A 26,784-nucleotide genomic window follows, 5' to 3' on the forward strand; every position below is an offset into this window, starting at 1 on the left:
CTCCATTCCACCATCCACAACACCTCCATTCCACTATCTACAGCACCTCCATTCCACTATCTACAACACCTCCATTCCACTATCTACAGCACCTCCATTCCACTATCTACAACACCTCCATTCCACCATCTACAACACCTCCATTCCACTATCTACAACACCTCCATTCCACTAACTACAACACCTCCATTCCACTATCTACAACACCTCCATTCCACCATCTACAACACCTCCATTCCACCATCTACAACACCTCCATTCCACTATCTACAACACCTCCATTCCACCATCTAGAACACCTCCATTCCACTATCTACAGCACCTCCATTCCACTATCTACCACACCTCCATTCCACTATCTACAACACCTCCATTCCACTATCTACAACACCTCCATTCCACCATTTACAACACCTCCATTCCACTATCTACAACACCCCCATTCCACCATCTTCAACACCTCCATTCCACCATCTACAACACCTCCATTCCACTATCTTCAACACCTCCATTCCACCATCTACAACACCTCCGTTCCACTATCTACAACACCTCCATTCCACCATCTACAACACCTCCGTTCCACTATCTACAACACCTCCATTCCACCATCTACAACACCTCCGTTCCACTATCTACAACACCTCCATTCCACCATCTACAACACCTCCATTCCACTATCTACAACACCTCCATTCCACTATCTACAACACCTCCATTCCACCATCTACAACACCTCCATTCCACCATCTACAACACCTCCATTCCACTATCTACAACACCTCCATTCCACCATCTAGAACACCTCCATTCCACTATCTACAGCACCTCCATTCCACTATCTACCACACCTCCATTCCACTATCTACAACACCTCCATTCCACTATCTACAACACCTCCATTCCACCATTTACAACACCTCCATTCCACTATCTACAACACCTCCATTCCACCATCTACAACACCTCCATTCCACCATCTACAACACCGCCATTCCACTATCTACAACAGCTCCATTCCACCATCTACAACACCTCCATTCCACTATCTACAACACCTCCATTCCACCATCTACAACACCTCCATTCCACTATCTACAGCACCTCCATTCCACTATCTACCACACCTCCATTCCACTATCTACAACACCTCCATTCCACCATCTACAACACCTCCATTCCACTATCTACAACACCTCCATTCCACCATCTACAACACCTCCATTCCACCATCTACAACACCTCCATTCCACTATCTACAACACCTCCATTCCACCATCTACAAGCCCTCCATTCCACCATCTACAACACCTCCATTCCACCATCTACAACACCTCCATTCCACCATCTACAACACCTCCATTCCACTATCTACAACACCACCATTCCACTATCTACAACACCTCCATTCCACCATCTACAACACCTCCATTCCACCATCTACAACACCTCCATTCCACCATCTACAACACCTCCATTCCACTATCTACAACACCTCCATTCCACTATCTACAACACCTCCATTCCACCATCTACAACACCTCCATTCCACTATCTACAACACCTCCATTCCACTATCTACAACACCTCCATTCCACTATCGACAACACCTCCATTCCACCATCTACAACACCTCCATTCCACTATCTACAACACCTCCATTCCACTATCTACAACACCTCCATTCCACCATCTACAACATCTCCATTCCACCAGCTACAACACCTCCATTCCACTATCTACAACACCACCATTCCACCATCTACAACACCTCCATTCCACCATCTACAACACCTCCATTCCACTATCTACAACACCTCCATTCCACTATCTACAACACCTCCATTCCACTATCGACAACACCTCCATTCCACTATCTACAACACCTCCATTCCACCATCGACAACACCTCCATTCCACCATCTACAACACCTCCATTCCACTATCTACAGCACCTCCATTCCACCATCTACAACACCTCCATTCCACCATCTACAACACCTCCATTCCACCATCTACAACACCTCCATTCCACTATCTACAACACCTCCATTCCACCATCTACAACACCTCCATTCCACCATCTACAACACCTCCATTCCACTATCTACAACACCTCCATTCAACATTCAAAACACCTCCATTCCACTATCTACCACACCTCCATTCCACCATCTACAACACCTCCATTCCACTATCAGATTCACCTCCATTCCACTATCTACCACACCTCCATTCCACCATCTACAACACCTCCATTCCACTATCTACAGCACCTCCATTCCACCATCTACAACACTTCCATTCCACCATCTACAACACCTCCATTCAACATTCAAAACACCTCCATTCCACTATCTACCACACCTCCATTCCACCATCTACAACACCTCCATTCCACCGTCTACAACACCTCCATTCCACTATCTACAACACCTCCATTCCACCATCTACAACACCTCCATTCAACATTCAAAACACCTCCGTTCCACCATCTACAACACCTCCATTCCACCGTCTACAACACCTCCATTCCACCATCTACAACACCTCCATTCCACCATCTACAACACCTCCGTTCCACCATCTACAACACCTCCATTCCACCGTCTACAACACCTCCATTCCACCATCTACAACACCTCCATTCCACCATCTACAACACCTCCATTCCACTATCTACAACACCTCCATTCCACCATCTACAACACCTCCATTCCACTATCTACAACACCTCCATTCCACCATCCACAACACCTCCATTCCACCATCTACAACACCTCCATTCCACTATCTACAACACCTCCATTCTACCATCTACAACACCTCCATTCCACCATCTACAACACCTCCATTCCACCATCTACAACACCTCCATTCCACTATCTACAACACCTCCATTCCACTATCTACAACACCTCCATTTCACCATCTACAACACCTCCGTTCCACTATCTACAACACCTCCATTCCACCATCTACAACACCTCCATTCCACCATCTACAACACCTCCATTCCACCATCTACAACACCTCCATTCCACTATCTACAACACCTCCATTCCACCATCTACAACACCTCCATTCCACTATCTACAACACCTCCATTCCACTATCTACAGCACCTCCATTCCACTATCTACAACACCTCCATTCCACTATCTACAACACCTCCATTCCACTATCTACAACACCTCCATTCCACCATCTACAACACATCCATTCCACCATCTACAACACCTCCATTCCACCATCTACAACACATCCATTCCACCATCTACAACACCTCCATTCCACCATCTACAACACATCCATTCCACAATCTACAACACCTCCATTCCACTATCTACAGCACCTCCATTCCACTATCTACCACACCTCCATTCCACTATCTACAACACCTCCATTCCACCATCTACAACACCTCCATTCCACCATCTACAACACCTCCATTCCACTATCTACAACACCTCCATTCCACTATCTACAACACCTCCATTCCACTATCTACAACACCTCCATTCCACCATCTACAACACCTCCATTCCACTATCAGATACACCTCCATTCCACTATCTACCACACCTCCATTCCACCATCTACAACACCTCCATTCCACCATCTACAACACCTCCATTCCACCATCTACAACACTTCCATTCCACTATCAGATACACCTCCATTCCACTATCTACCACACCTCCATTCCACCATTTACAACACCTCCATTCCACCATCTACAACACCTCCATTCCAACATCTTCAACACCTCCATTCCACCATCTACAACACCTCCATTCCACCATCTACAACACCTCCATTCAACATTCAAAACACCTCCATTCCACTATCTACCACACCTCCATTCCACCATCTACAACACCTCCATTCCACTATCAGATACACCTCCATTCCACTATCTACCACACCTCCATTCCACTATCTACAACACCTCCATTCCACCATCCACAACACCTCCATTCCACCATCTACAACACCTCCATTCCACTATCTACAACACCTCCATTCCACCATCTACAACACCTCCGTTCCACCATCTACAACACCTCCATTCCACTATCTACAACACCTCCATTCCACCATCCACAACACCTCCATTCCACCATCTACAACACCTCCATTCCACCATCTACAACACCTCCGTTCCACCATCTACAACACCTCCATTCCACTATCTACAACACCTCCATTCCACCATCCACAACACCTCCGTTCCACCATCTCCAACACCTCCATTCCACTATCTACAACACCTCCATTCCACCATCCACAACACCTCCATTCCACCATCTACAACACCTCCATTCCACTATCTACAACACCTCCATTCCACTATCTACAGCACCTCCATTCCACTATCTACCACACCTCCATTCCACCATCTACAACACCTCCATTCACTATCTACAACACCTCCATTCCACCATCTACAACACATCCATTCCACAATCTACAACACCTCCATTCCACTATCTACAGCACCTCCATTCCACTATCTACCGCACCTCCATTCCACTATCTACAACACCTCCATTCCACCATCTACAACACCTCCATTCCACCATCTACAACACCTCCATTCCACTATCTACAACACCTCCATTCCACTATCTACAACACCTCCATTCCACTATCTACAACACCTCCATTCCACCATCTACAACACCTCCATTCCACTATCAGATACACCTCCATTCCACTATCTACCACACCTCCATTCCACCATCTACAACACCTCCATTCCACCATCTACAACACCTCCATTCCACCATCTACAACACCTCCATTCCACTATCAGATACACCTCCATTCCACTATCTACCACACCTCCATTCCACCATCTACAACACCTCCATTCCACCATCTACAACACCTCCATTCCAACATCTTCAACACCTCCATTCCACCATCTACCACACCTCCATTCCACCATCTACAACACCTCCATTCCACTATCAGATACACCTCCATTCCACTATCTACCACACCTCCATTCCACCATCTACAACACCTCCATTCAACATTCAAAACACCTCCATTCCACTATCTACCACACCTCCATTCCACCATCTACAACACCTCCATTCCACTATCAGATACACCTCCATTCCACCATCTACAACACCTCCATTCCACTATCTACAACACCTCCATTCAACATTCAAAACACCTCCATTCCACTATCTACCACACCTCCATTCCACCATCTACAACACCTCCATTCCACTATCAGATACACCTCCATTCCACTATCTACCACACCTCCATTCCACCATCTACAACACCTCCATTCAACATTCAAAACACCTCCATTCCACTATCTACAACACCTCCATTCCACCATCTACAACACCTCCATTCCACTATCTACAACACCTCCATTCCACCATCTACAACACCTCCATTCCACCATCCACAACACCTCCATTCCACTATCTACAGCACCTCCATTCCACTATCTACAACACCTCCATTCCACTATCTACAGCACCTCCATTCCACCATCTACAACACCTCCATTCCACCATCTACAACACCTCCATTCCACTATCTACAACACCTCCATTCCACTAACTACAACACCTCCATTCCACTATCTACAACACCTCCATTCCACTATCTACAGCACCTCCATTCCACTATCTAGAACACCTCCATTCCACCATCTACAACACCTCCGTTCCACTATCTACAACACCTCCATTCCACCATCTACAACACCTCCATTCCACTATCTACAACACCTCCATTCCAGTATCTACAGCACCTCCATTCCACTATCTACAGCACCTCCATTCCACTATCTACAACACCCCCATTCCACTATCTACAGCACCTCCATTCCACTATCTACAGCACCTCCATTCCACTATCTACAACACCCCCATTCCACCATCTTCAACACCTCCATTCCACCATCTACAACACCTCCATTCCACCATCTTCAACACCTCCATTCCACCATCTACAACACCTCCGTTCCACTATCTACAACACCTCCATTCCACCATCTACAACACCTCCGTTCCACTATCTACAACACCTCCATTCCACCATCTACAACACCTCCGTTCCAGTATCTACAACACCTCCATTCCACCATCTACAACACCTCCATTCCACTATCTACAACACCTCCATTCCACCATCTACAACACCTCCATTCCACCATCTACAACACCTCCATTCCACCATCTAGAACACCTCCATTCCACTATCTACAGCACCTCCATTCCACTATCTACCACACCTCCATTCCACTATCTACAACACCTCCATTCCACTATCTACAACACCTCCATTCCACCATTTACAACACCTCCATTCCACTATCTACAACACCCCCATTCCACCATCTTCAACACCTCCATTCCACCATCTACAACACCTCCATTCCACTATCTTCAACACCTCCATTCCACCATCTACAACACCTCCGTTCCACTATCTACAACACCTCCATTCCACCATCTACAACACCTCCGTTCCACTATCTACAACACCTCCATTCCACCATCTACAACACCTCCGTTCCACTATCTACAACACCTCCATTCCACCATCTACAACACCTCCATTCCACTATCTACAACACCTCCATTCCACCATCTACAACACCACCATTCCACCATCTACAACACCTCCATTCCACTATCTACAACACCTCCATTCCACCATCTAGAACACCTCCATTCCACTATCTACAGCACCTCCATTCCACTATCTACCACACCTCCATTCCACTATCTACAACACCTCCATTCCACCATCTACAACACCTCCGTTCCACCATCTACAACACCTCCGTTCCACTATCTACAACACCTCCATTCCACCATCTACAACACCTCCATTCCACTATCTACAACACCTCCATTCCAGTATCAACAGCACCTACATTCCACTATCTACAGCACCTCCATTCCACTATCTACAACACCCCCATTCCACTATCTACAGCACCTCCATTCCACTATCTACAACACCCCCATTCCACTATCTACAGCACCTCCGTTCCACTATCTACAGCACCTCCATTCCACTAGCTACAACACCCCCATTCCACTATCTACAGCACCTCCATTCCACCATCTGCAACACCTCCATTCCACTATCTACAACACCTCCATTCCACTATCTACAACACCTCCATTCCACTATCTACAACACCTCCATTCCACTATCTACCACACCTCCATTCCACCATCTGCAACACCTCCATTCCACCATCTACAACACCTCCATTCCACCATCCACAACACCTCCATTCCACTATCTACCACACCTCCATTCCACCATCTGCAACACCTCCATTCCACCATCTACAACACCTCCATTCCACCATCCACAACACCTCCATTCCACCATCTGCAACACCTCCATTCCACCATCCGCAACACCTCCATTCCACCATCTACTACACCTCCATTCCACCATCTGCAACACCTCCATTCCACCATCTACAACACCTCCATTCCACTATCTACAACACCTCCATTCCACCATCTACAACACCTCCATTCCACCATCTGCAACACCTCCATTCCACCATCTGCAACACCTCCATTCCACCACCTACAACACCTCCATTCCACTATCTACAACACCTCCATTCCACTATCTACAACACCTCCATTCCACCATCCACAACACCTCCATTCCACCATCCACAACACCTCCATTCCACCATCTACAACTCCACCATTCCACTATCTACAACACCTCCATTCCACCATCCACAACACCTCCATTCCACCATCTACAACACCACCATTCCACTATCTACAACACCTCCATTCCACTATCTACAACACCTCCATTCCACCATCTACAACACCTCCATTCCACCATCTACAACACCTCCATTCCACTATCTACAACACCTCCATTCCACTATCTACAACACCTCCATTCCACTATCTACAACACCTCCATTCCACCATCCACAACACCTCCATTCCACCATCTACAACACCTCCATTCCACTATCTACAACACCTCCATTCCACCATCTACAACACCTCCGTTCCACCATCTACAACACCTCCATTCCACTATCTACAACACCTCCATTCCACCATCCACAACACCTCCATTCCACCATCTACAACACCTCCATTCCACCATCTACAACACCTCCGTTCCACCATCTACAACACCTCCATTCCACTATCTACAACACCTCCATTCCACCATCCACAACACCTCCGTTCCACCATCTCCAACACCTCCATTCCACTATCTACAACACCTCCATTCCACCATCCACAACACCTCCATTCCACCATCTACAACACCTCCATTCCACTATCTACAACACCTCCATTCCACTATCTACAGCACCTCCATTCCACTATCTACCACACCTCCATTCCACCATCTACAACACCTCCATTCACTATCTACAACACCTCCATTCCACCATCTACAACACATCCATTCCACAATCTACAACACCTCCATTCCACTATCTACAGCACCTCCATTCCACTATCTACCGCACCTCCATTCCACTATCTACAACACCTCCATTCCACCATCTACAACACCTCCATTCCACCATCTACAACACCTCCATTCCACTATCTACAACACCTCCATTCCACTATCTACAACACCTCCATTCCACTATCTACAACACCTCCATTCCACTATCTACAACACCTCCATTCCACCATCTACAACACCTCCATTCCACTATCAGATACACCTCCATTCCACTATCTACCACACCTCCATTCCACCATCTACAACACCTCCATTCCACCATCTACAACACCTCCATTCCACCATCTACAACACCTCCATTCCACTATCAGATACACCTCCATTCCACTATCTACCACACCTCCATTCCACCATCTACAACACCTCCATTCCACCATCTACAACACCTCCATTCCAACATCTTCAACACCTCCATTCCACCATCTACCACACCTCCATTCCACCATCTACAACACCTCCATTCCACTATCAGATACACCTCCATTCCACTATCTACCACACCTCCATTCCACCATCTACAACACCTCCATTCAACATTCAAAACACCTCCATTCCACTATCTACCACACCTCCATTCCACCATCTACAACACCTCCATTCCACTATCAGATACACCTCCATTCCACCATCTACAACATCTCCATTCCACTATCTACAACACCTCCATTCAACATTCAAAACACCTCCATTCCACTATCTACCACACCTCCATTCCACCATCTACAACACCTCCATTCCACTATCAGATACACCTCCATTCCACTATCTACCACACCTCCATTCCACCATCTACAACACCTCCATTCAACATTCAAAACACCTCCATTCCACTATCTACAACACCTCCATTCCACCATCTACAACACCTCCATTCCACTATCTACAACACCTCCATTCCACCATCTACAACACCTCCATTCCACCATCCACAACACCTCCATTCCACTATCTACAGCACCTCCATTCCACTATCTACAACACCTCCATTCCACTATCTACAGCACCTCCATTCCACTATCTACAACACCTCCATTCCACCATCTACAACACCTCCATTCCACTATCTACAACACCTCCATTCCACTAACTACAACACCTCCATTCCACTATCTACAACACCTCCATTCCACTATCTACAGCACCTCCATTCCACTATCTACAACACCTCCATTCCACCATCTACAACACCTCCGTTCCACTATCTACAACACCTCCATTCCACCATCTACAACACCTCCATTCCACTATCTACAACACCTCCATTCCAGTATCTACAGCACCTCCATTCCACTATCTACAGCACCTCCATTCCACTATCTACAACACCCCCATTCCACTATCTACAGCACCTCCATTCCACTATCTACAGCACCTCCATTCCACTATCTACAACACCCCCATTCCACCATCTTCAACACCTCCATTCCACCATCTACAACACCTCCATTCCACCATCTTCAACACCTCCATTCCACCATCTACAACACCTCCGTTCCACTATCTACAACACCTCCATTCCACCATCTACAACACCTCCGTTCCACTATCTACAACACCTCCATTCCACCATCTACAACACCTCCGTTCCACTATCTACAACACCTCCATTCCACCATCTACAACACCTCCGTTCCAGTATCTACAACACCTCCATTCCACCATCTACAACACCTCCATTCCACTATCTACAACACCTCCATTCCACCATCTACAACACCTCCATTCCACCATCTACAACACCTCCATTCCACCATCTAGAACACCTCCATTCCACTATCTACAGCACCTCCATTCCACTATCTACCACACCTCCATTCCACTATCTACAACACCTCCATTCCACTATCTACAACACCTCCATTCCACCATTTACAACACCTCCATTCCACTATCTACAACACCCCCATTCCACCATCTTCAACACCTCCATTCCACCATCTACAACACCTCCATTCCACTATCTTCAACACCTCCATTCCACCATCTACAACACCTCCGTTCCACTATCTACAACACCTCCATTCCACCATCTACAACACCTCCGTTCCACTATCTACAACACCTCCATTCCACCATCTACAACACCTCCATTCCACTATCTACAACACCTCCATTCCACCATCTACAACACCACCATTCCACCATCTACAACACCTCCATTCCACTATCTACAACACCTCCATTCCACCATCTAGAACACCTCCATTCCACTATCTACAGCACCTCCATTCCACTATCTACCACACCTCCATTCCACTATCTACAACACCTCCATTCCACTATCTACAACACCTCCATTCCACCATTTACAACACCTCCATTCCACTATCTACAACACCTCCATTCCACCATCTACAACACCTCCATTCCACCATCTACAACTCCTCCATTCCACTATCTACAACAGCTCCATTCCACCATCTACAACACCTCCATTCCACTATCTACAACACCTCCATTCCACCATCTACAACACCTCCATTGCACTATCTACAGCACCTCCATTCCACTATCTACCACACCTCCATTCCACTATCTACAACACCTCCATTCCACCATCTACAACACCTCCATTCCACTATCTACAACACCTCCATTCCACCATCTACAACACCTCCATTCCACCATCTACAACACCTCCATTCCACTATCTACAACACCTCCATTCCACCATCTACAAGCCCTCCATTCCACCATCTACAACACCTCCATTCCACCATCTACAACACCTCCATTCCACCATCTACAACACCTCCATTCCACTATCTACAACACCACCATTCCACCATCTACAACACCTCCATTCCACCATCTACAACACCTCCATTCCACCATCTACAACACCTCCATTCCACCATCTACAACACCTCCATTCCACTATCTACAACACCTCCATTCCACTATCTACAACACCTCCATTCCACCATCTACAACACCTCCATTCCACTATCTACAACACCTCCATTCCACTATCTACAACACCTCCATTCCACTATCGACAACACCTCCATTCCACCATCTACAACACCTCCATTCCACTATCTACAACACCTCCATTCCACTATCTACAACACCTCCATTCCACCATCTACAACATCTCCATTCCACCATCTACAACACCTCCATTCCACTATCTACAACACCACCATTCCACCATCTACAACACCTCCATTCCACTATCTACAACACCTCCATTCAACATTCAAAACACCTCCATTCCACTATCTACCACACCTCCATTCCACCATCTACAACACCTCCATTCCACTATCAGATACACCTCCATTCCACTATCTACCACACCTCCATTCCACCATCTACAACACCTCCATTCAACATTCAAAACACCTCCATTCCACTATCTACAACACCTCCATTCCACCATCTACAACACCTCCATTCCACTATCTACAACACCTCCATTCCACCATCTACAACACCTCCATTCCACCATCCACAACACCTCCATTCCACTATCTACAGCACCTCCATTCCACTATCTACAACACCTCCATTCCACTATCTACAGCACCTCCATTCCACTATCTACAACACCTCCATTCCACCATCTACAACACCTCCATTCCACTATCTACAACACCTCCATTCCACTAACTACAACACCTCCATTCCACTATCTACAACACCTCCATTCCACTATCTACAGCACCTCCATTCCACTATCTACAACACCTCCATTCCACCATCTACAACACCTCCGTTCCACTATCTACAACACCTCCATTCCACCATCTGCAACACCTCCATTCCACTATCTACAACACCTCCATTCCAGTATCTACAGCACCTCCATTCCACTATCTACAGCACCTCCATTCCACTATCTACAACACCCCCATTCCACTATCTACAGCACCTCCATTCCACTATCTACAGCACCTCCATTCCACTATCTACAACACCCCCATTCCACCATCTTCAACACCTCCATTCCACCATCTACAACACCTCCATTCCACCATATTCAACACCTCCATTCCACCATCTACAACACCTCCGTTCCACTATCTACAACACCTCCATTCCACCATCTACAACACCTCCGTTCCACTATCTACAACACCTCCATTCCACCATCTACAAAACCTCCGTTCCACTATCTACAACACCTCCATTCCACTATCTACAACACCTCCATTCCACCATCTACAACACCTCCATTCCACTATCTACAACACCTCCATTCCACCATCTACAACACCTCCATTCCACCATCTACAACACCTCCATTCCACCATCTAGAACACCTCCATTCCACTATCTACAGCACCTCCATTCCACTATCTACCACACCTCCATTCCACTATCTACAACACCTCCATTCCACCATCTGCAACACCTCCATTCCACCATCTGCAACACCTCCATTCCACCATCTACAACACCTCCATTCCACCATCTACAACACCTCCATTCCACTATCTACAACACCTCCAGTCCACCATCTACAACACCTCCGTTCCACCATCTACAACACCTCCATTCCACCATCTACAACACCTCCATTCCACCATCTACAACACCTCCATTCCACCATCTACAACACCTCCATTCCACTATCTACAACACCTCCATTCCACCATCTACAACACCTCCATTCCACTATCTACAACACCTCCATTCCACTATCTACAACACCTCCATTCCACTATCTACAACACCTCCATTCCACCATCTGCAGCACCTCCATTCCACCATCTACAACACCTCCATTCCACCATCTACAACACCTCCATTCCACCATCTACAACACCTCCATTCCACTATCTACAACACCTCCATTCCACTATCTACAACACCTCCATTCCACTATCTACAACACCTCCATTCCGCCCCTGCTTAATCTCATCAAAACTGAAGATTAATTTGTCTCCAATGAGATATGTTAGTCTGTTGCGCTTTAAAAACTGATGAAATAAAATGCCAATGTTAAATTCCTTTCTGAATACAACTTCCAAAGCGCATTATAATCTTTTCTGCATGGATTAATTCACTGAGCCACTTTGATAATTCAATTTCCCTTCTGATTTTAATTTATTTATTTTTGTTCGCCTTATTATCATCTCTGCTTCATGTTCTATACATCTTTTGAGTTCTAACAGCGCAGGAGGAGGCCATTCAGCCCATCGAGTGTATGCTGGCTCTCTGTAGAGTAATCCACTCAGTCTCATTCCCCAACTCTATCCTCGTGGCCCTGCAAGTTTGTTTACTTCAAGTGTCCATCCAATTTCATTTCAAAATCATTCATCGTCTCTGATTCCACCACCCTGGTCGGCAGCGGGTTTTATCTCAGATGATGTGCAGGCAGATACGTGTGAATCTGGGAAACTGCTTATTCCTACAATGTCCCAAACTGCTTAAGGCAGTAAGCTAGACAACAACATGCATTTATATAGTGCCTTTAACGAAGTAGATTATCCCAAGGAGCTTCACAGGAGTGATTATCAAACACAATTTGGCATTGAGCCACAAAAGGCGATATTCGGACCAGGTGACCAAAAAGCTTTGTTAAAGAAGTAGGTTTCAAGGAGCATCTAACTAGAAGAGAGCGAGGCGGAGAGGTTTAGGGAGGGAATTCCAGAGCTTAGGGTCCAGGCAACTGAATCCATGGCATCCAAAGGTGCAGCAAGAAGCCAGAATTAGAGGAGCTCAGTGATCTCAGAGGGTTGCGGGGCTGGAGGAGATGACAGAGATGGGGGGTGGGGTGGTGGTGTTTGTGGGGTGGGGAGGGCGGCAGATGGTGGGTGGCAAGGCCTTGGAGGGATTTGAAAACAAGGATGAGAATTTTGAATTGTCAGACCGGGAGCCAGGGTAGGTCAGCGACCCTCGGTGTGATGGGTGAACGGGACGGTGGAGCGTGGCAGCAGAGCTTTGGAGGAGCTCAAATTTGTCGAAGTTGCCGGCCAGGAGCATGTTGGTAAACCCAGGGAGATCCCAGGGAGAGTTAGCAGATCTTGGTTGAAGGGGGTACTATAAGGTTTTGCCATTCCTTGGGATTGGGAGGGGAAAGGAATTGGCCATGGCTCCCACTCCTGATCTTGACCCCATGATTCCTGCTAGGAAGTGGGTGGTTGTTGAGTGAGAGCAGGGTCAGGATTGGCCGTGCTGTTCTGCTCGGTCAAGTAGGCTCCCAACACTCACACGTGAAGGTTGGTTGAGGTACTGGAGAGGAATGTCCAACTCCACTGGAGCTGGATTTCAGGAGAGCAATGGGAGAGGGGCTAAGGAGGACGCGCTTGCTTGAACATGTATGTGCATTGATCAGCAAACACGCGTGAGCAAGTGTCGATCATGTCACCAGTGCTAATTTTGGAGGGTGCCGATTGAATAACATGCTTTAGAGTCAGAGAGTCATGCACGTGAGGTGATGCGATCACTGCAGTAAGGTGCCTCAACCATTCCTCTTCACAGGCCGAAGATGAGGTCGAAAAGCCTAAGATGGATGAGGAAGAGGAAGAGGAAAAGGAGCTGGACAAATTGTTGGCCATTGAGAGGCTAAGCGATCTGATCAGTGAACGCCCTCCACGGGAACCTGAGAGAACCTACAACGAAAAGGATTTTGAATGTAAGTGTATGTGTGTGTCTCTCTCCTCCATGTCCTGGACCCTCCTCTCCCCGGATAGAACCTTCGTCATAGTGAACTATGTATAGATAGTGGTCATTGTGGACATCAGCCAGCTCCACCAGTCAGTCAACCCTATTTACTCGCCTTTGCTCCATATCCCTTAATCCCCTTACCCAAGAAAAATCTTTCCATCTCGGCCTTGAAAGCTCCAAATGACTCCCAACATCCATACCTTTCTGCAGGAAGAGAATTCCAGATTTCCACTAGCCGTTGAGTGAAAAGGTCCTTCCTGATTTCACTCCTAAAAGGCCTAGCTTTAATTTAAAAATCTTTCCCCCTTGATCTGGACTCCGTGACCAGAGGAAATTGTGTAATGGATAAAACAATGTCCTTCCATCTCCTTAGTTTCAAATCCAGCTCCGAGAGAGGGAGAGGGAGAGGTTTTTTAAATTCATGTGGGCTTCGCTGGCAAGTCCGGTGTTAAAAGTACATCCTAATTGCCCTGGAGAAGGTGGTGATGAACCAGATTTTTGAACCATTGCAGTCCATGTGGATTATAGCTTTTCGCAGTGCTTTTGATGGAACTGAGTGGCTTGCTAGGCCATTTCAGAGGGCAGTTAAGAGTCAACCATATCACTGTGGGTCTGGAGTCACATGTAGGCCAGACCAGGTAAGGACGGCAGATTTCTGGTCAGAGTCTGACCTCATGGCAGACTGGTCATGAAAGTAAAAGCACACGGAATCCTAGAGAAAGTGGCAATTTGGATCCAAAGTGGGTTCAGTGGCAGGAAGCAAAAGGCAATGGTTGACAGGTATTTTTGTGACTGGACGGCTGTTTTCATTGACGTCTCCTGGTGTTTGTGGTATACACTAAAGATTTCGATTTAAATGTTGCGCGTGTAATTAAGAAGTTTGCGGATAATACAAAAATTGGCTGTTTGCTCGATAGTGAGGAAGAAAGTTGTAGACTGCAGAAAGATATCAATGGACTAGTCAGGTGGGTCGAAAAATGGCAAATGGAATCCAATCTGCAGAGGTTTGAGGTAATGCATTTGGGGAAGGCAAACGATGCAAGAGAATGCACAATAAACGGTAGGACACTGAGAAGTACAGAGGAACAGAGGGACCTTGGACTGTATGTCCACAGATCCCTGAACAAGCAGGATAAGTTAGATAACGTGGTCAGGAAAGTATACAGGATACTTTCCTTTATTAGCCAAGGCATAAAATATTAGAGCAGGGAGGTTATTCTAGAACTATGTAAAACACTAGTTAGGCCACAGTTAGAGTACTGCAGTTCCAACCACAACATGACAGGGAGGATGTGATCACACTAGAGAGGGGTACTGAGGAGATTTATAAGGATGTTGCCAGGAATGGAGAATTTTAGCTATGAGGAAAGATTGGATAGGCTGGGGTTGTTTTCTTTGGAATAGAGGAGACTGAGGGGAAATTTAATTGAGGTGCATAAAATTATGAGGGGCCTAGATAGAGTATATAGGAAGGACCTATTTCCCTTAGCAGGGAGGTCAGTAAGCAGGGGGATGAGATTTAACATCATTGGTGGAAGGATTAGAGGGGAGTTGAGGAGTTTTTCACCCAGAGGGTGGTGGGGGTCTGGAACTCACTGCCTGAAAGGGTGGTAGAGGCAGAAAGCTTCATAACATTTAAATAGTACTTGAATATGCAGTTGAAGTGCTGTAGCCTAGAGAGCTATTGGCCAAGAGCTGGAAATTGGGATTAGGCTGGATTGCTCTTTTTTGGCCTGCACAGACGCAGTGGACCTAAGAGCCTCCGTCTGTGCTGTAAATTTCTATGATTCTATTTCCTCCCTTAAAGGACATTAGCGAACCAGTTGGGTTTTTAGGACAATCTGGTAGTTTCATGGTCATCATTACTGAGACTAGCTTTTTATTCTAGACTTATTCATTTAATTACATTTAAATTTCCCCAGCAGCTGTGGTGGGATTTGAACTCCTGTCTCTGGATCATTAGTCCAGGCCGCTGGATCACTCTGGAAGGGAGGGATGATCTCCTCCGGCTCTCATGGCTGGAAGAGACCTTCTTGAAATGACATGTCTTTTAAAAAGTCCTTATTGACTGACTTTAATTATCACAGAATTATAGAATGATACATTCGGCCCCTTGTCCCTGTGCTAGCTCTTTGAAAGAGCTATCCAATTAGTCCCACTCACCCTGCTCTTTCCACACAGCCCTGTAAACCTTTCCATTTCAAATATTTACCCAATTCCCTTTTGAAAGATACTATTGAATCTGCTTCCACCGCCCTTTCAGGCAGCGCATTCCAGATCATCACAATTCACTGTGTGAAAAAAAATCTCCTCATCTCCCCCTCTGCTTTTTTGCCAACCTTTGCCAATCTGTCTCCTCTAGTTAACGACTCTCCTGCCACTGGAAATAGTTTCTCCTTATTTACTCGATCACAATTCTTCATAGTTTTCAACCCATGAAGGAGAAAGGAATAGAAGGTTATGCTGATAGGGTGAGATGAAGTAGGGTGGGAGGAGGCTCGTGTGGAGCATAAACACCAGTATAGACCAGTTGGACTGAATGGCCTGTTTCTGTGCTGTACATTCTACGTAACTCTGTGTAATTGCCAGATCATCGACGCACGTCCCATCACATTCACCACCCACTCTCGACCCGCCTGCCACACCAAATGCGCTTCAGGAGGAAGGTCCCTCGCCCTGAGCGCAAGAAGAAGAGAAGGAGGAAAAAGAAAAAGACTTCAGTGCCTCCGTCTGAGGTGACACCCACCATTCAGGAGGTGGATGAGGAGGAAGAAGAGGGGTCGGAGGTCGAGACCCAGGACAAGGAGCTTTCGGCCAATGAGGAGATGCGCGACCCGCCAAAGGTGAGGATCAGGGGGAGCCGTCTGGAAAGTGCGTCAAGTGCACTGACCTCTGACCTCCGGCCTGCTATCCCAGCCAAATATGAGAAACAGGGGTTTACGGTTTCCCCCCTTAACTAGTGGAGCTGGAGGCAGAGTGCATTGCGAACCTTTCAGCATGGATGTGGGCTAAAAGCACCCAGACTGAATCTGCATCAGAGACATTTGGAGGGATTCAGATGGTTGATATATAGAATAACAGATACCCGGGAGTGAGTTACAGACTGCAATCTAATCGAGGGGTTCGGGGGGTTTATATGTAGAATAACAGATACCCGGGAGTGAGTTACAGACTGGAATCTAAACGAGGGGTTCGGGGGGTTTATATGTAGAATAACAGATACCCGGAAGTGAGTTACAGACTGGAATCTAATCGGGGGGTTCGGTGGGTTTATATGGAGAATAACAGATACCCGGGAATGAGTTACAGACTGGAATCTAATTGAGGGTTTGGGAGGGTTTACATATAGAATAACAGATACCCGAGAGTGAGTTACAGACTGGAATCTAACCGAGGGGTTCAGGGGTTTACATATACAATAACAGATACCTGAGAGTGAGTTATAGACTGGAATCTAATCGAGCAGTTCGGGGGGTTTATATAGAGAATAACAGATACCCGGGAGTGAGTTACAGACTGGAATCTAACCGAGGGGTTCGGGGGTTTACAGAAAGAATAACAGATACCCGAGAGTGAGTTACAGACTGGAATCTAATCGAGCAGTTCGGTGGGTTTATATATAGAATAACAGATACCCGGGAGTGAGTTACAGGCTGGAATCTAACCGAGGGGTTCGGGGGTTTATATATAGAATAACAGATACCCGGGAGTGAGTTACAGGCTGGAATCTAACCGAGGGGTTCGGGGGTTTATATATTGAATAACAGATTCCCAGGAGTGAGTTACAGACTGGAATCTAATCGAGGGGTACGGAGTGTTTTTATATGGAATAATAGATACCTGGGAGTGAGTTACAGGCTGGAATCGAACCGTGGGGTTCGGGGGATTTATATATAGAATAACAGATTCCCAGGAGTGAGTTACAGACTGGAATTTAATGGAGGGGCTGGGGGGGGGTCGACATATCGAATAGCAGATACCCGGGAGTGAGTTACAGACTGGAATCCAATTGAGGGGTTCAGGGGGTTTATATATAGAATAACAGATACCCTTGAGTGAGTTACAGACTGAAATCTAATCGAGGGACTCGGGGGGGGTTTACATAGAGAATAAAAGATAACCGGGAGTGAGTTACAGGCTGGAAACTAATCGAGGGACTCAGGGGGGTTTTATATATAGAATAACAGATACCCGGGAGTGAGTTACAGGCTGGAAACTAATCGAGGGACTCAGGGGGGGTTTATATATAGAATAACAGACACCCGGGAGTGAGTTACAGACTGGAATGTAATCGAGGGGTTCGGGGGTTTATATATAGAATAACAGATACCCGGGAGCGAGTTACAGACTGGAATCAAATCGAGCGGTTCGGGTGGTTTAAAGATAGAACAACAGATACCCGGGAGTGAGTTACAGACTGGAATGTAATCGAGGGGTTCGGGGGTTTATATATAGAATAACAGATACCCGGGAGTGAGTTACAGACTGGAATGTAATCGAGGGGTTCGGGGGTTTATATATAGAATAACAGATACCCGGGAGTGAGTTACAAACTGGAATCTAATCGAGCAGTTCGGGGGGGGTTTATATATAGAATAACAGATACCCGGGAGTGAGTTACAAACTGGAATCTAATCGAGCAGTTCGGGGGGTTTATATATAGAATACAGATACCCGGGAGTGAGTTACAGACTGGAATCTAATCGAGCAGTTCGGGGGGTTTATATATAGAATACAGATACCCGGGAGTGAGTTACAGGCTGGAAACTAATCGAGCAGTTCGGGGAGTTTATATATAGAATAACAGATACCCGGGAGTGAGTTACAAACTGGAATCTAATCGAGCAGTTCGGGGGGTTTATATATAGAATACAGATACCCGGGAGTGAGTTACAGGCTGGAAACTAATCGAGCAGTTCGGGGAGTTTATATATAGAATAACAGATACCCGGGAGTGAGTTACAAACTGGAATCTAATCGAGCAGTACGGGGGTGTATATATTGAATAACAGATACCCGGGAGTGAGTTACAGACTGGAATCGAATCGAGGAGTTCGGGGGGTTTATATATAGAATACAGATACCCGGGAGTGAGTTACAGGCTGGAAACTAATCGAGCAGTTCGGGGAGTTTATATATAGAATAACAGATACCCGGGAGTGAGTTACAAACTGGAATCTAATCGAGCAGTTCGGGGGGTTTATATATAGAATACAGATACCCGGGAGTGAGTTACAGACTGGAATCTAATCGAGCAGTTCGGGGGGTTTATATATAGAATACAGATACCCGGGAGTGAGTTACAGGCTGGAAACTAATCGAGCAGTTCGGGGAGTTTATATATAGAATAACAGATACCCGGGAGTGAGTTACAAACTGGAATCTAATCGAGCAGTTCGGGGGGTTTATATATAGAATACAGATACCCGGGAGTGAGTTACAGGCTGGAAACTAATCGAGCAGTTCGGGGAGTTTATATATAGAATAACAGATACCCGGGAGTGAGTTACAAACTGGAATCTAATCGAGCAGTACGGGGGTGTATATATTGAATAACAGATACCCGGGAGTGAGTTACAGACTGGAATCGAATCGAGGGGTTCGGGGGGTTTATATATAGAATAACAGATACCCGGGAGTGAGTTACAGACTGGAATCTAATCGAGGGGTTCAGGGGGTTTATACATAGAGTAACAGATACCCGGGAGTGAGTTACAGACTGGAATCTAATCGAGGGGTTCGGGAGGTTGATATATAGAATAACAGAGACCCGGGAGTGAGTTACAGACTGGAATCTAATCGATGGGTTCGGGGGGTTTATATATAGAATCACAGATACCCGGGAGTGAGTTACAGACTGGAATCTAATCGAGGGGTTCAGGGGGTTTATATACAGAACAACAGATAACCGGGAGTGAGTTACAGACTGGAATCTAATCCAGGGGTTCGGGTGTTTACATATAGAATAGCAGATACCCGGGAGTGAGTTACAGACTGGAATCTAATCGAGGGGTTCGGGTCGTTTATATATAGAATAACAGATACCCGGGAGTGAGTTACAGACTGGAATGTAATCAAGGGGTTCGGGGGTTTATATATAGAATCACAGATACCCAGGAGTGAGTTACAGACTGGAATGTAATTGAGGGGTTCGGGGGTTTATGTATAGAATAACAGATACCCGGGAGTGAGTTACAGACTGGAATCTAATGGAGGGGTTCGGGATGTTTCTCTATAGAATAACAGATACCCGGGAGTGAGTTACAGACTGGAATCTAATCGAGGGTTTGGGGGGTTTATATATAGAATAACAGATACCCGGGAATGAGTTACAGACTGGAATCTAACCGAGGTGTTCGGGGGTTTATATATAGAATAACAGAGACCCGGGAGTGAGTTACAGACTGGAATCTAATCGATGGGTTCGGGGGGTTTATATATAGAATCACAGATACCCGGGAGTGAGTTACAAGCTGGGATCTAATCGAGGGGTACGGAGTTTTTTTATATGGAATAATCGATACCCGGGAGTGAGTTACAGAGTGGAATCTAATCGAGGGGTTCGGGATGTTTATATATAGAATAACAGATACCCGAGAGTGAGTTACAGACTTGAATTTAATAGAGGGGCTGGGGGGCGGTTTATATATAGAATAAAAGATTCCCGGGAGTGTGTTACAGACTTGAATCTAATTGAGGGGCTCGGGGGGTTTATATATCGAAGAACAGATGCATGGGAGTGAGTTACAGACTGGAATCTAATTGAGGGTTTGGGAGGGTTTATGCATTGAATAACAGATACCCGAGAGTGAGTTACAGGCTGGAATCTAATCGATGGATTCAGGGGGTTTATATGGAGAATAACAGATACCCGGGAGTGAGTTACAGACTGGAAACTAATTGAGGGGTTCGGGGGGTTTATTTGGAGAATAACAGATACCCGGGAGTGAGTTACAGACTGGAATCTAATCGAGGGGTTCGGGAGGTTGATATATAGAATAACAGAGACCCGGAAGTGAGTTACAGACTGGAATCTAATCGATGGGTTCGGGGGGTTTATATATAGAATCACAGATACCCGGGAGTGAGTTACAGACTGGAATCTAATTGAGGGGTTCGGGGGGTTTATATATAGAATAACAGATACCCGGGAGTGAGTTACAGACTGGAATCTAATTGAGGGGTTCGGGGGGTTTATATATAGAATAACAGATACCCGGGAGTGAGTTACAGACTGGAATCTAATTGAGGGGTTCAGGGGTTTATATATAGAATAATAGAGACCCGGGAGTGAGTTACAGACTGGAATCTAATGGAGGGGTTCGGGATGTTTCTCTATAGAATAACAGATACCCGGGAGTGAGTTACAGACTGGAATCTAATCGAGGGTTTGGGGGGTTTATATATAGAATAACAGATACCCGGGAATGAGTTACAGACTGGAATCTAACCGAGGTGTTCGGGGGTTTATATATAGAATAACTGATACCCGAGAGTGAGTTACAGACTGGAATCTAATCGAGCAGTTCGGGGGGTTTATATATAGAGTAACAGATACCCGGGAGTGAGTTACAGACTGGAATCTAATCGAGGGGTTCGGGAGGTTTATATATAGAATAACAGATCCCCGGGAGTGAGTTACAGACTGGAATCTAATCGATGGGTTCGGGGGGTTTATATATAGAATCACAGATACCCGGGAGTGAGTTACAAGCTGGGATCTAATCGAGGGGTACGGAGTTTTTTTATATGGAATAGTCGATACCCGGGAGTGAGTTACAGAGTGGAATCTAATCGAGTGGTTCGGGTGGTTTATATATAGAATAACAGATACCCGGGAGTGAGTTACAGGCTGGAATCTAAGGGAGGGGTTCGGGGGTTTTTATATAGAATAACAGATACCCGGGAGTGAGTTACAGGCTGGAATCTAACCGAGGGGTTCGGGGGTTTATATATTGAATAACAGATTCCCAGGAGTGAGTTACAGACTGGAATCTAATCGAGGGGTACGGAGTGTTTTTATATGGAATAATAGATACCTGGGAGTGAGTTACAGGCTGGAATCGAATCGAGGGGTTCGGGATGTTGATATATAGAATAACAGATACCCAGGAGTGAGTTACAGACTGGAATTTAATGGAGGGGCTGGGGGGGGTCGACATATCGAATAGCAGATACCCGGGAGTGAGTTACAGACTGGAATCCAATTGAGGGGTTCAGGGGGTTTAAATATAGAATAACAGATACCCGGGAGTGAGGTACTGAATGGAATCGAATCGAGGGGTTCAGGGGGTTTACATATAGAATAACAGATCCCCGGGAGAGAGTTACAGACTGGAATCTAATGGAGGTGTTCAGGGGGTTCTTATATAGAATAACAGATACCCTTGAGTGAGTTACAGACTGAAATCTAATCGAGGGACTCGGGGGGGGTTTACATAGAGAATAACAGATACCCGGGAGTGAGTTACAGACTGGAATCTAATCGAGGGGTTCAGGGGGTTTAAAAATAGAATAAAAGATAACCGGGAGTGAGTTACAGGCTGGAAACTAATCGAGGGACTCAGGGGGGTTTTATATATAGAATAACAGATACCCGGGAGCGAGTTACAGGCTGGAAACTAATCGAGGGACTCAGGGGGGGTTTATATATAGAATAACAGATACCCGGGAGTGAGTTACAGACTGGAATGTAATCGAGGGGTTCGGGGGTTTATATATAGAATACAGATACCCGGGAGTGAGTTACAGGCTGGAAACTAATAGAGGAACGCGGGGTGGGGTTTATATATAGAATAACAGATACCTGGGACTGAGTTACAGGCTGAAAACTAATCGAGCAGTTCGGGGAGTTTATATATAGAATAACAGATACCTGGGACTGAGTTACAGGCTGAAAACTAATCGAGCAGTTCGGGGAGTTTATATATAGAATAACAGATACCCGGGAGTGAGTTACAAACTGGAATCTAATCGAGCAGTTCGGGGGGTTTATATATAGAATACAGATACCCGGGAGTGAGTTACAGGCTGAAAACTAATCGAGCAGTTCGGGGAGTTTATATATAGAATAACAGATACCCGGGAGTGAGTTACAAACTGGAATCTAATCGAGCAGTTCGGGGGTGTATATATAGAATAACAGATACCCGGGAGTGAGTTACAGACTGGAATCGAATCGAGGGGTTCGGGGGGTTTATATATAGAATAACAGATACCCGGGAGTGAGTTACAGACTGGAATCTAATCGAGGGGTTCAGGGGGTTTATACATAGAGTAACAGATACCCGGGAGTGAGTTACAGACTGGAATCTAATCGAGGGGTTCGGGAGGTTGATATATAGAATAACAGAGACCCGGGAGTGAGTTACAGACTGGAATCTAACCGAGGTGTTCGGGGGTTTATATATAGAATAACAGAGACCCGGGAGTGAGTTACAGACTGGAATCTAATCGATGGGTTCGGGGGGTTTATATATAGAATCACAGATACCCGGGAGTGAGTTACAAGCTGGGATCTAATCGAGGGGTACGGAGTTTTTTTATATGGAATAATCGATACCCGGGAGTGAGTTACAGAGTGGAATCTAATCGAGGGGTTCGGGATGTTTATATATAGAATAACAGATACCCGAGAGTGAGTTACAGACTTGAATTTAATAGAGGGGCTGGGGGGCGGTTTATATATAGAATAAAAGATTCCCGGGAGTGTGTTACAGACTTGAATCTAATTGAGGGGCTCGGGGGGTTTATATATCGAAGAACAGATGCCCGGGAGTGAGTTACAGACTGGAATCTAATTGAGGGTTTGGGAGGGTTTATGCATTGAATAACAGATACCCGAGAGTTAGTTACAGACTGGAATCTAATTGAGGGGTTCGGGGGGTTTATATATAGAATAACAGATACCCGGGAGTGAGTTACAGACTGGAATCTAATCGATGGATTCAGGGGGTTTATATGGAGAATAACAGATACCCGGGAGTGAGTTACAGACTGGAAACTAATTGAGGGGTTCGGGGGGTTTATTTGGAGAATAACAGATACCCGGGAGTGAGTTACAGACTGGAATCTAATTGAGGGGTTCGGGGGGTTTATACTTAGAATAACAGATACCCGGGAGTGAGTTACAGACTGGAATCTAATCGAGGGGTTCGGGAGGTTGATATATAGAATAACAGAGACCCGGGAGTGAGTTACAGACTGGAATCTAATCGATGGGTTCGGGGGGTTTATATATAGAATCACAGATAGCCGGGAGTGAGTTACAGGCTGGAATCTAATCGAGGGGTTCAGGGGGTTTATATACAGAACAACAGATAACCGGGAGTGAGTTACAGACTGGAATCTAATCCAGGGGTTCGGGTGTTTACATATAGAATAGCAGATACCCGGGAGTGAGTTACAGACTGGAATCTAATCGAGGGGTTCGGGTCGTTTATATATAGAATAACAGATACCCGGGAGTGAGTTACAGACTGGAATGTAATCAAGGGGTTCGGGGGTTTATATATAGAATCACAGATACCCGGGAGTGAGTTACAGACTGGAATGTAATTGAGGGGTTCAGGGGTTTATATATAGAATAACAGATACCCGGGCGTGAGTTACAGACTGGAATCTAATCGAGGGTTTGGGGGGTTTATAAATAGAATAACAGATACCCGGGAATGAGTTACAGACTGGAATCTAACCGAGGTGTTCGGGGGTTTATATATAGAATAACAGATACCCGGGAGTGAGTTACAGACTGGAATCTAAACGAGCAGTTCGGGTGGTTTATATATAGAATAACAGATACCCGGGAGTGAGTTACTGACTGGAATTTAATAGAGCGGCTGGGGGGCGGTTTATATCTTGAATAACAGATTCCCGGGAGTGTGTTACAGACTTGAATCTAATTGAGGAGCTCGGGAGGTTTATATATAGAATAACAGATACCCGGGAGTGAGTTGCAGACGGGAATCTTATCGAGGGGTTCGTAGGGGGTCTGTATATAGAATAACAGATCCCCGGGAGTGAGTTACAGACTGGAATCTAATCGTGGGGTTCAGGGGGTTTATATATCGAATAACAGATCCCCGGGAGTGAGTTACAGACTGGAATCTAATCGAGCAGTTCGGGGGGTTTATATAAAGAATAACAGATACCCGGGAGCGAGTTACAGGCTGGAATCTAATCGAGGGGTTCGGTGGGGGTTTATAGATAGAATAACAGATACCCGGGAGTGAGTTACAGGCTGGAATCTAATCGAGGGGTTCAGGGGGTTTATATAAAGAATAACAGATACCCGGGAGTGAGTTACAGACTGGAATCTAACCGAGGGGTTCGGGGGTTTATATATAGAATAACAGATTCCCAGGAGTGAGTTACAGACTGGAATCTAATGGAGGGCTTCGGGATGTTTATTTATAGAATAACAGATATCCGAGAGTGAGTTACAGACTGGAATTTAATGGCGGGGCTGGGGGGCGGTTTATATATCGAATAACAGATTCCCGGGAGTGTGTTACAGACTGGAATCTAATCGAGGTGTTCGGGGGGTTTATATATAGAATACAGATACCCGGGAGTGAGTTCCAGGCTGGAATCTAATCGAGGGGTTCAGGGGGTTTATATATAGAAGAACAGATACCC

The 26,784-nt window shown here is 45.8% G+C and overlaps 1 protein-coding gene across 3 annotated transcripts in view; it reads left to right on the forward strand.

Moving 5' to 3' along the window:
• Positions 1–26,784, forward strand: part of LOC137371845 (anion exchange protein 3-like) — a 562,339-nt gene that overhangs the window by 387,393 nt on the left and 148,162 nt on the right. For all 3 annotated transcript variants that reach the window (XM_068034785.1, XM_068034787.1, XM_068034786.1), the window contains 2 exons: positions 14,962–15,115; positions 17,737–17,990. In XM_068034785.1, coding sequence (XP_067890886.1) covers positions 14,962–15,115; positions 17,737–17,990 — 408 coding nt within the window. The remainder of the gene's footprint in view (positions 1–14,961; positions 15,116–17,736; positions 17,991–26,784) is intronic.

Source organism: Heterodontus francisci, chromosome 7, assembly GCF_036365525.1.
Source record: "Heterodontus francisci isolate sHetFra1 chromosome 7, sHetFra1.hap1, whole genome shotgun sequence".
NCBI classification, from domain to species: Eukaryota; Metazoa; Chordata; class Chondrichthyes; order Heterodontiformes; family Heterodontidae; genus Heterodontus; species Heterodontus francisci.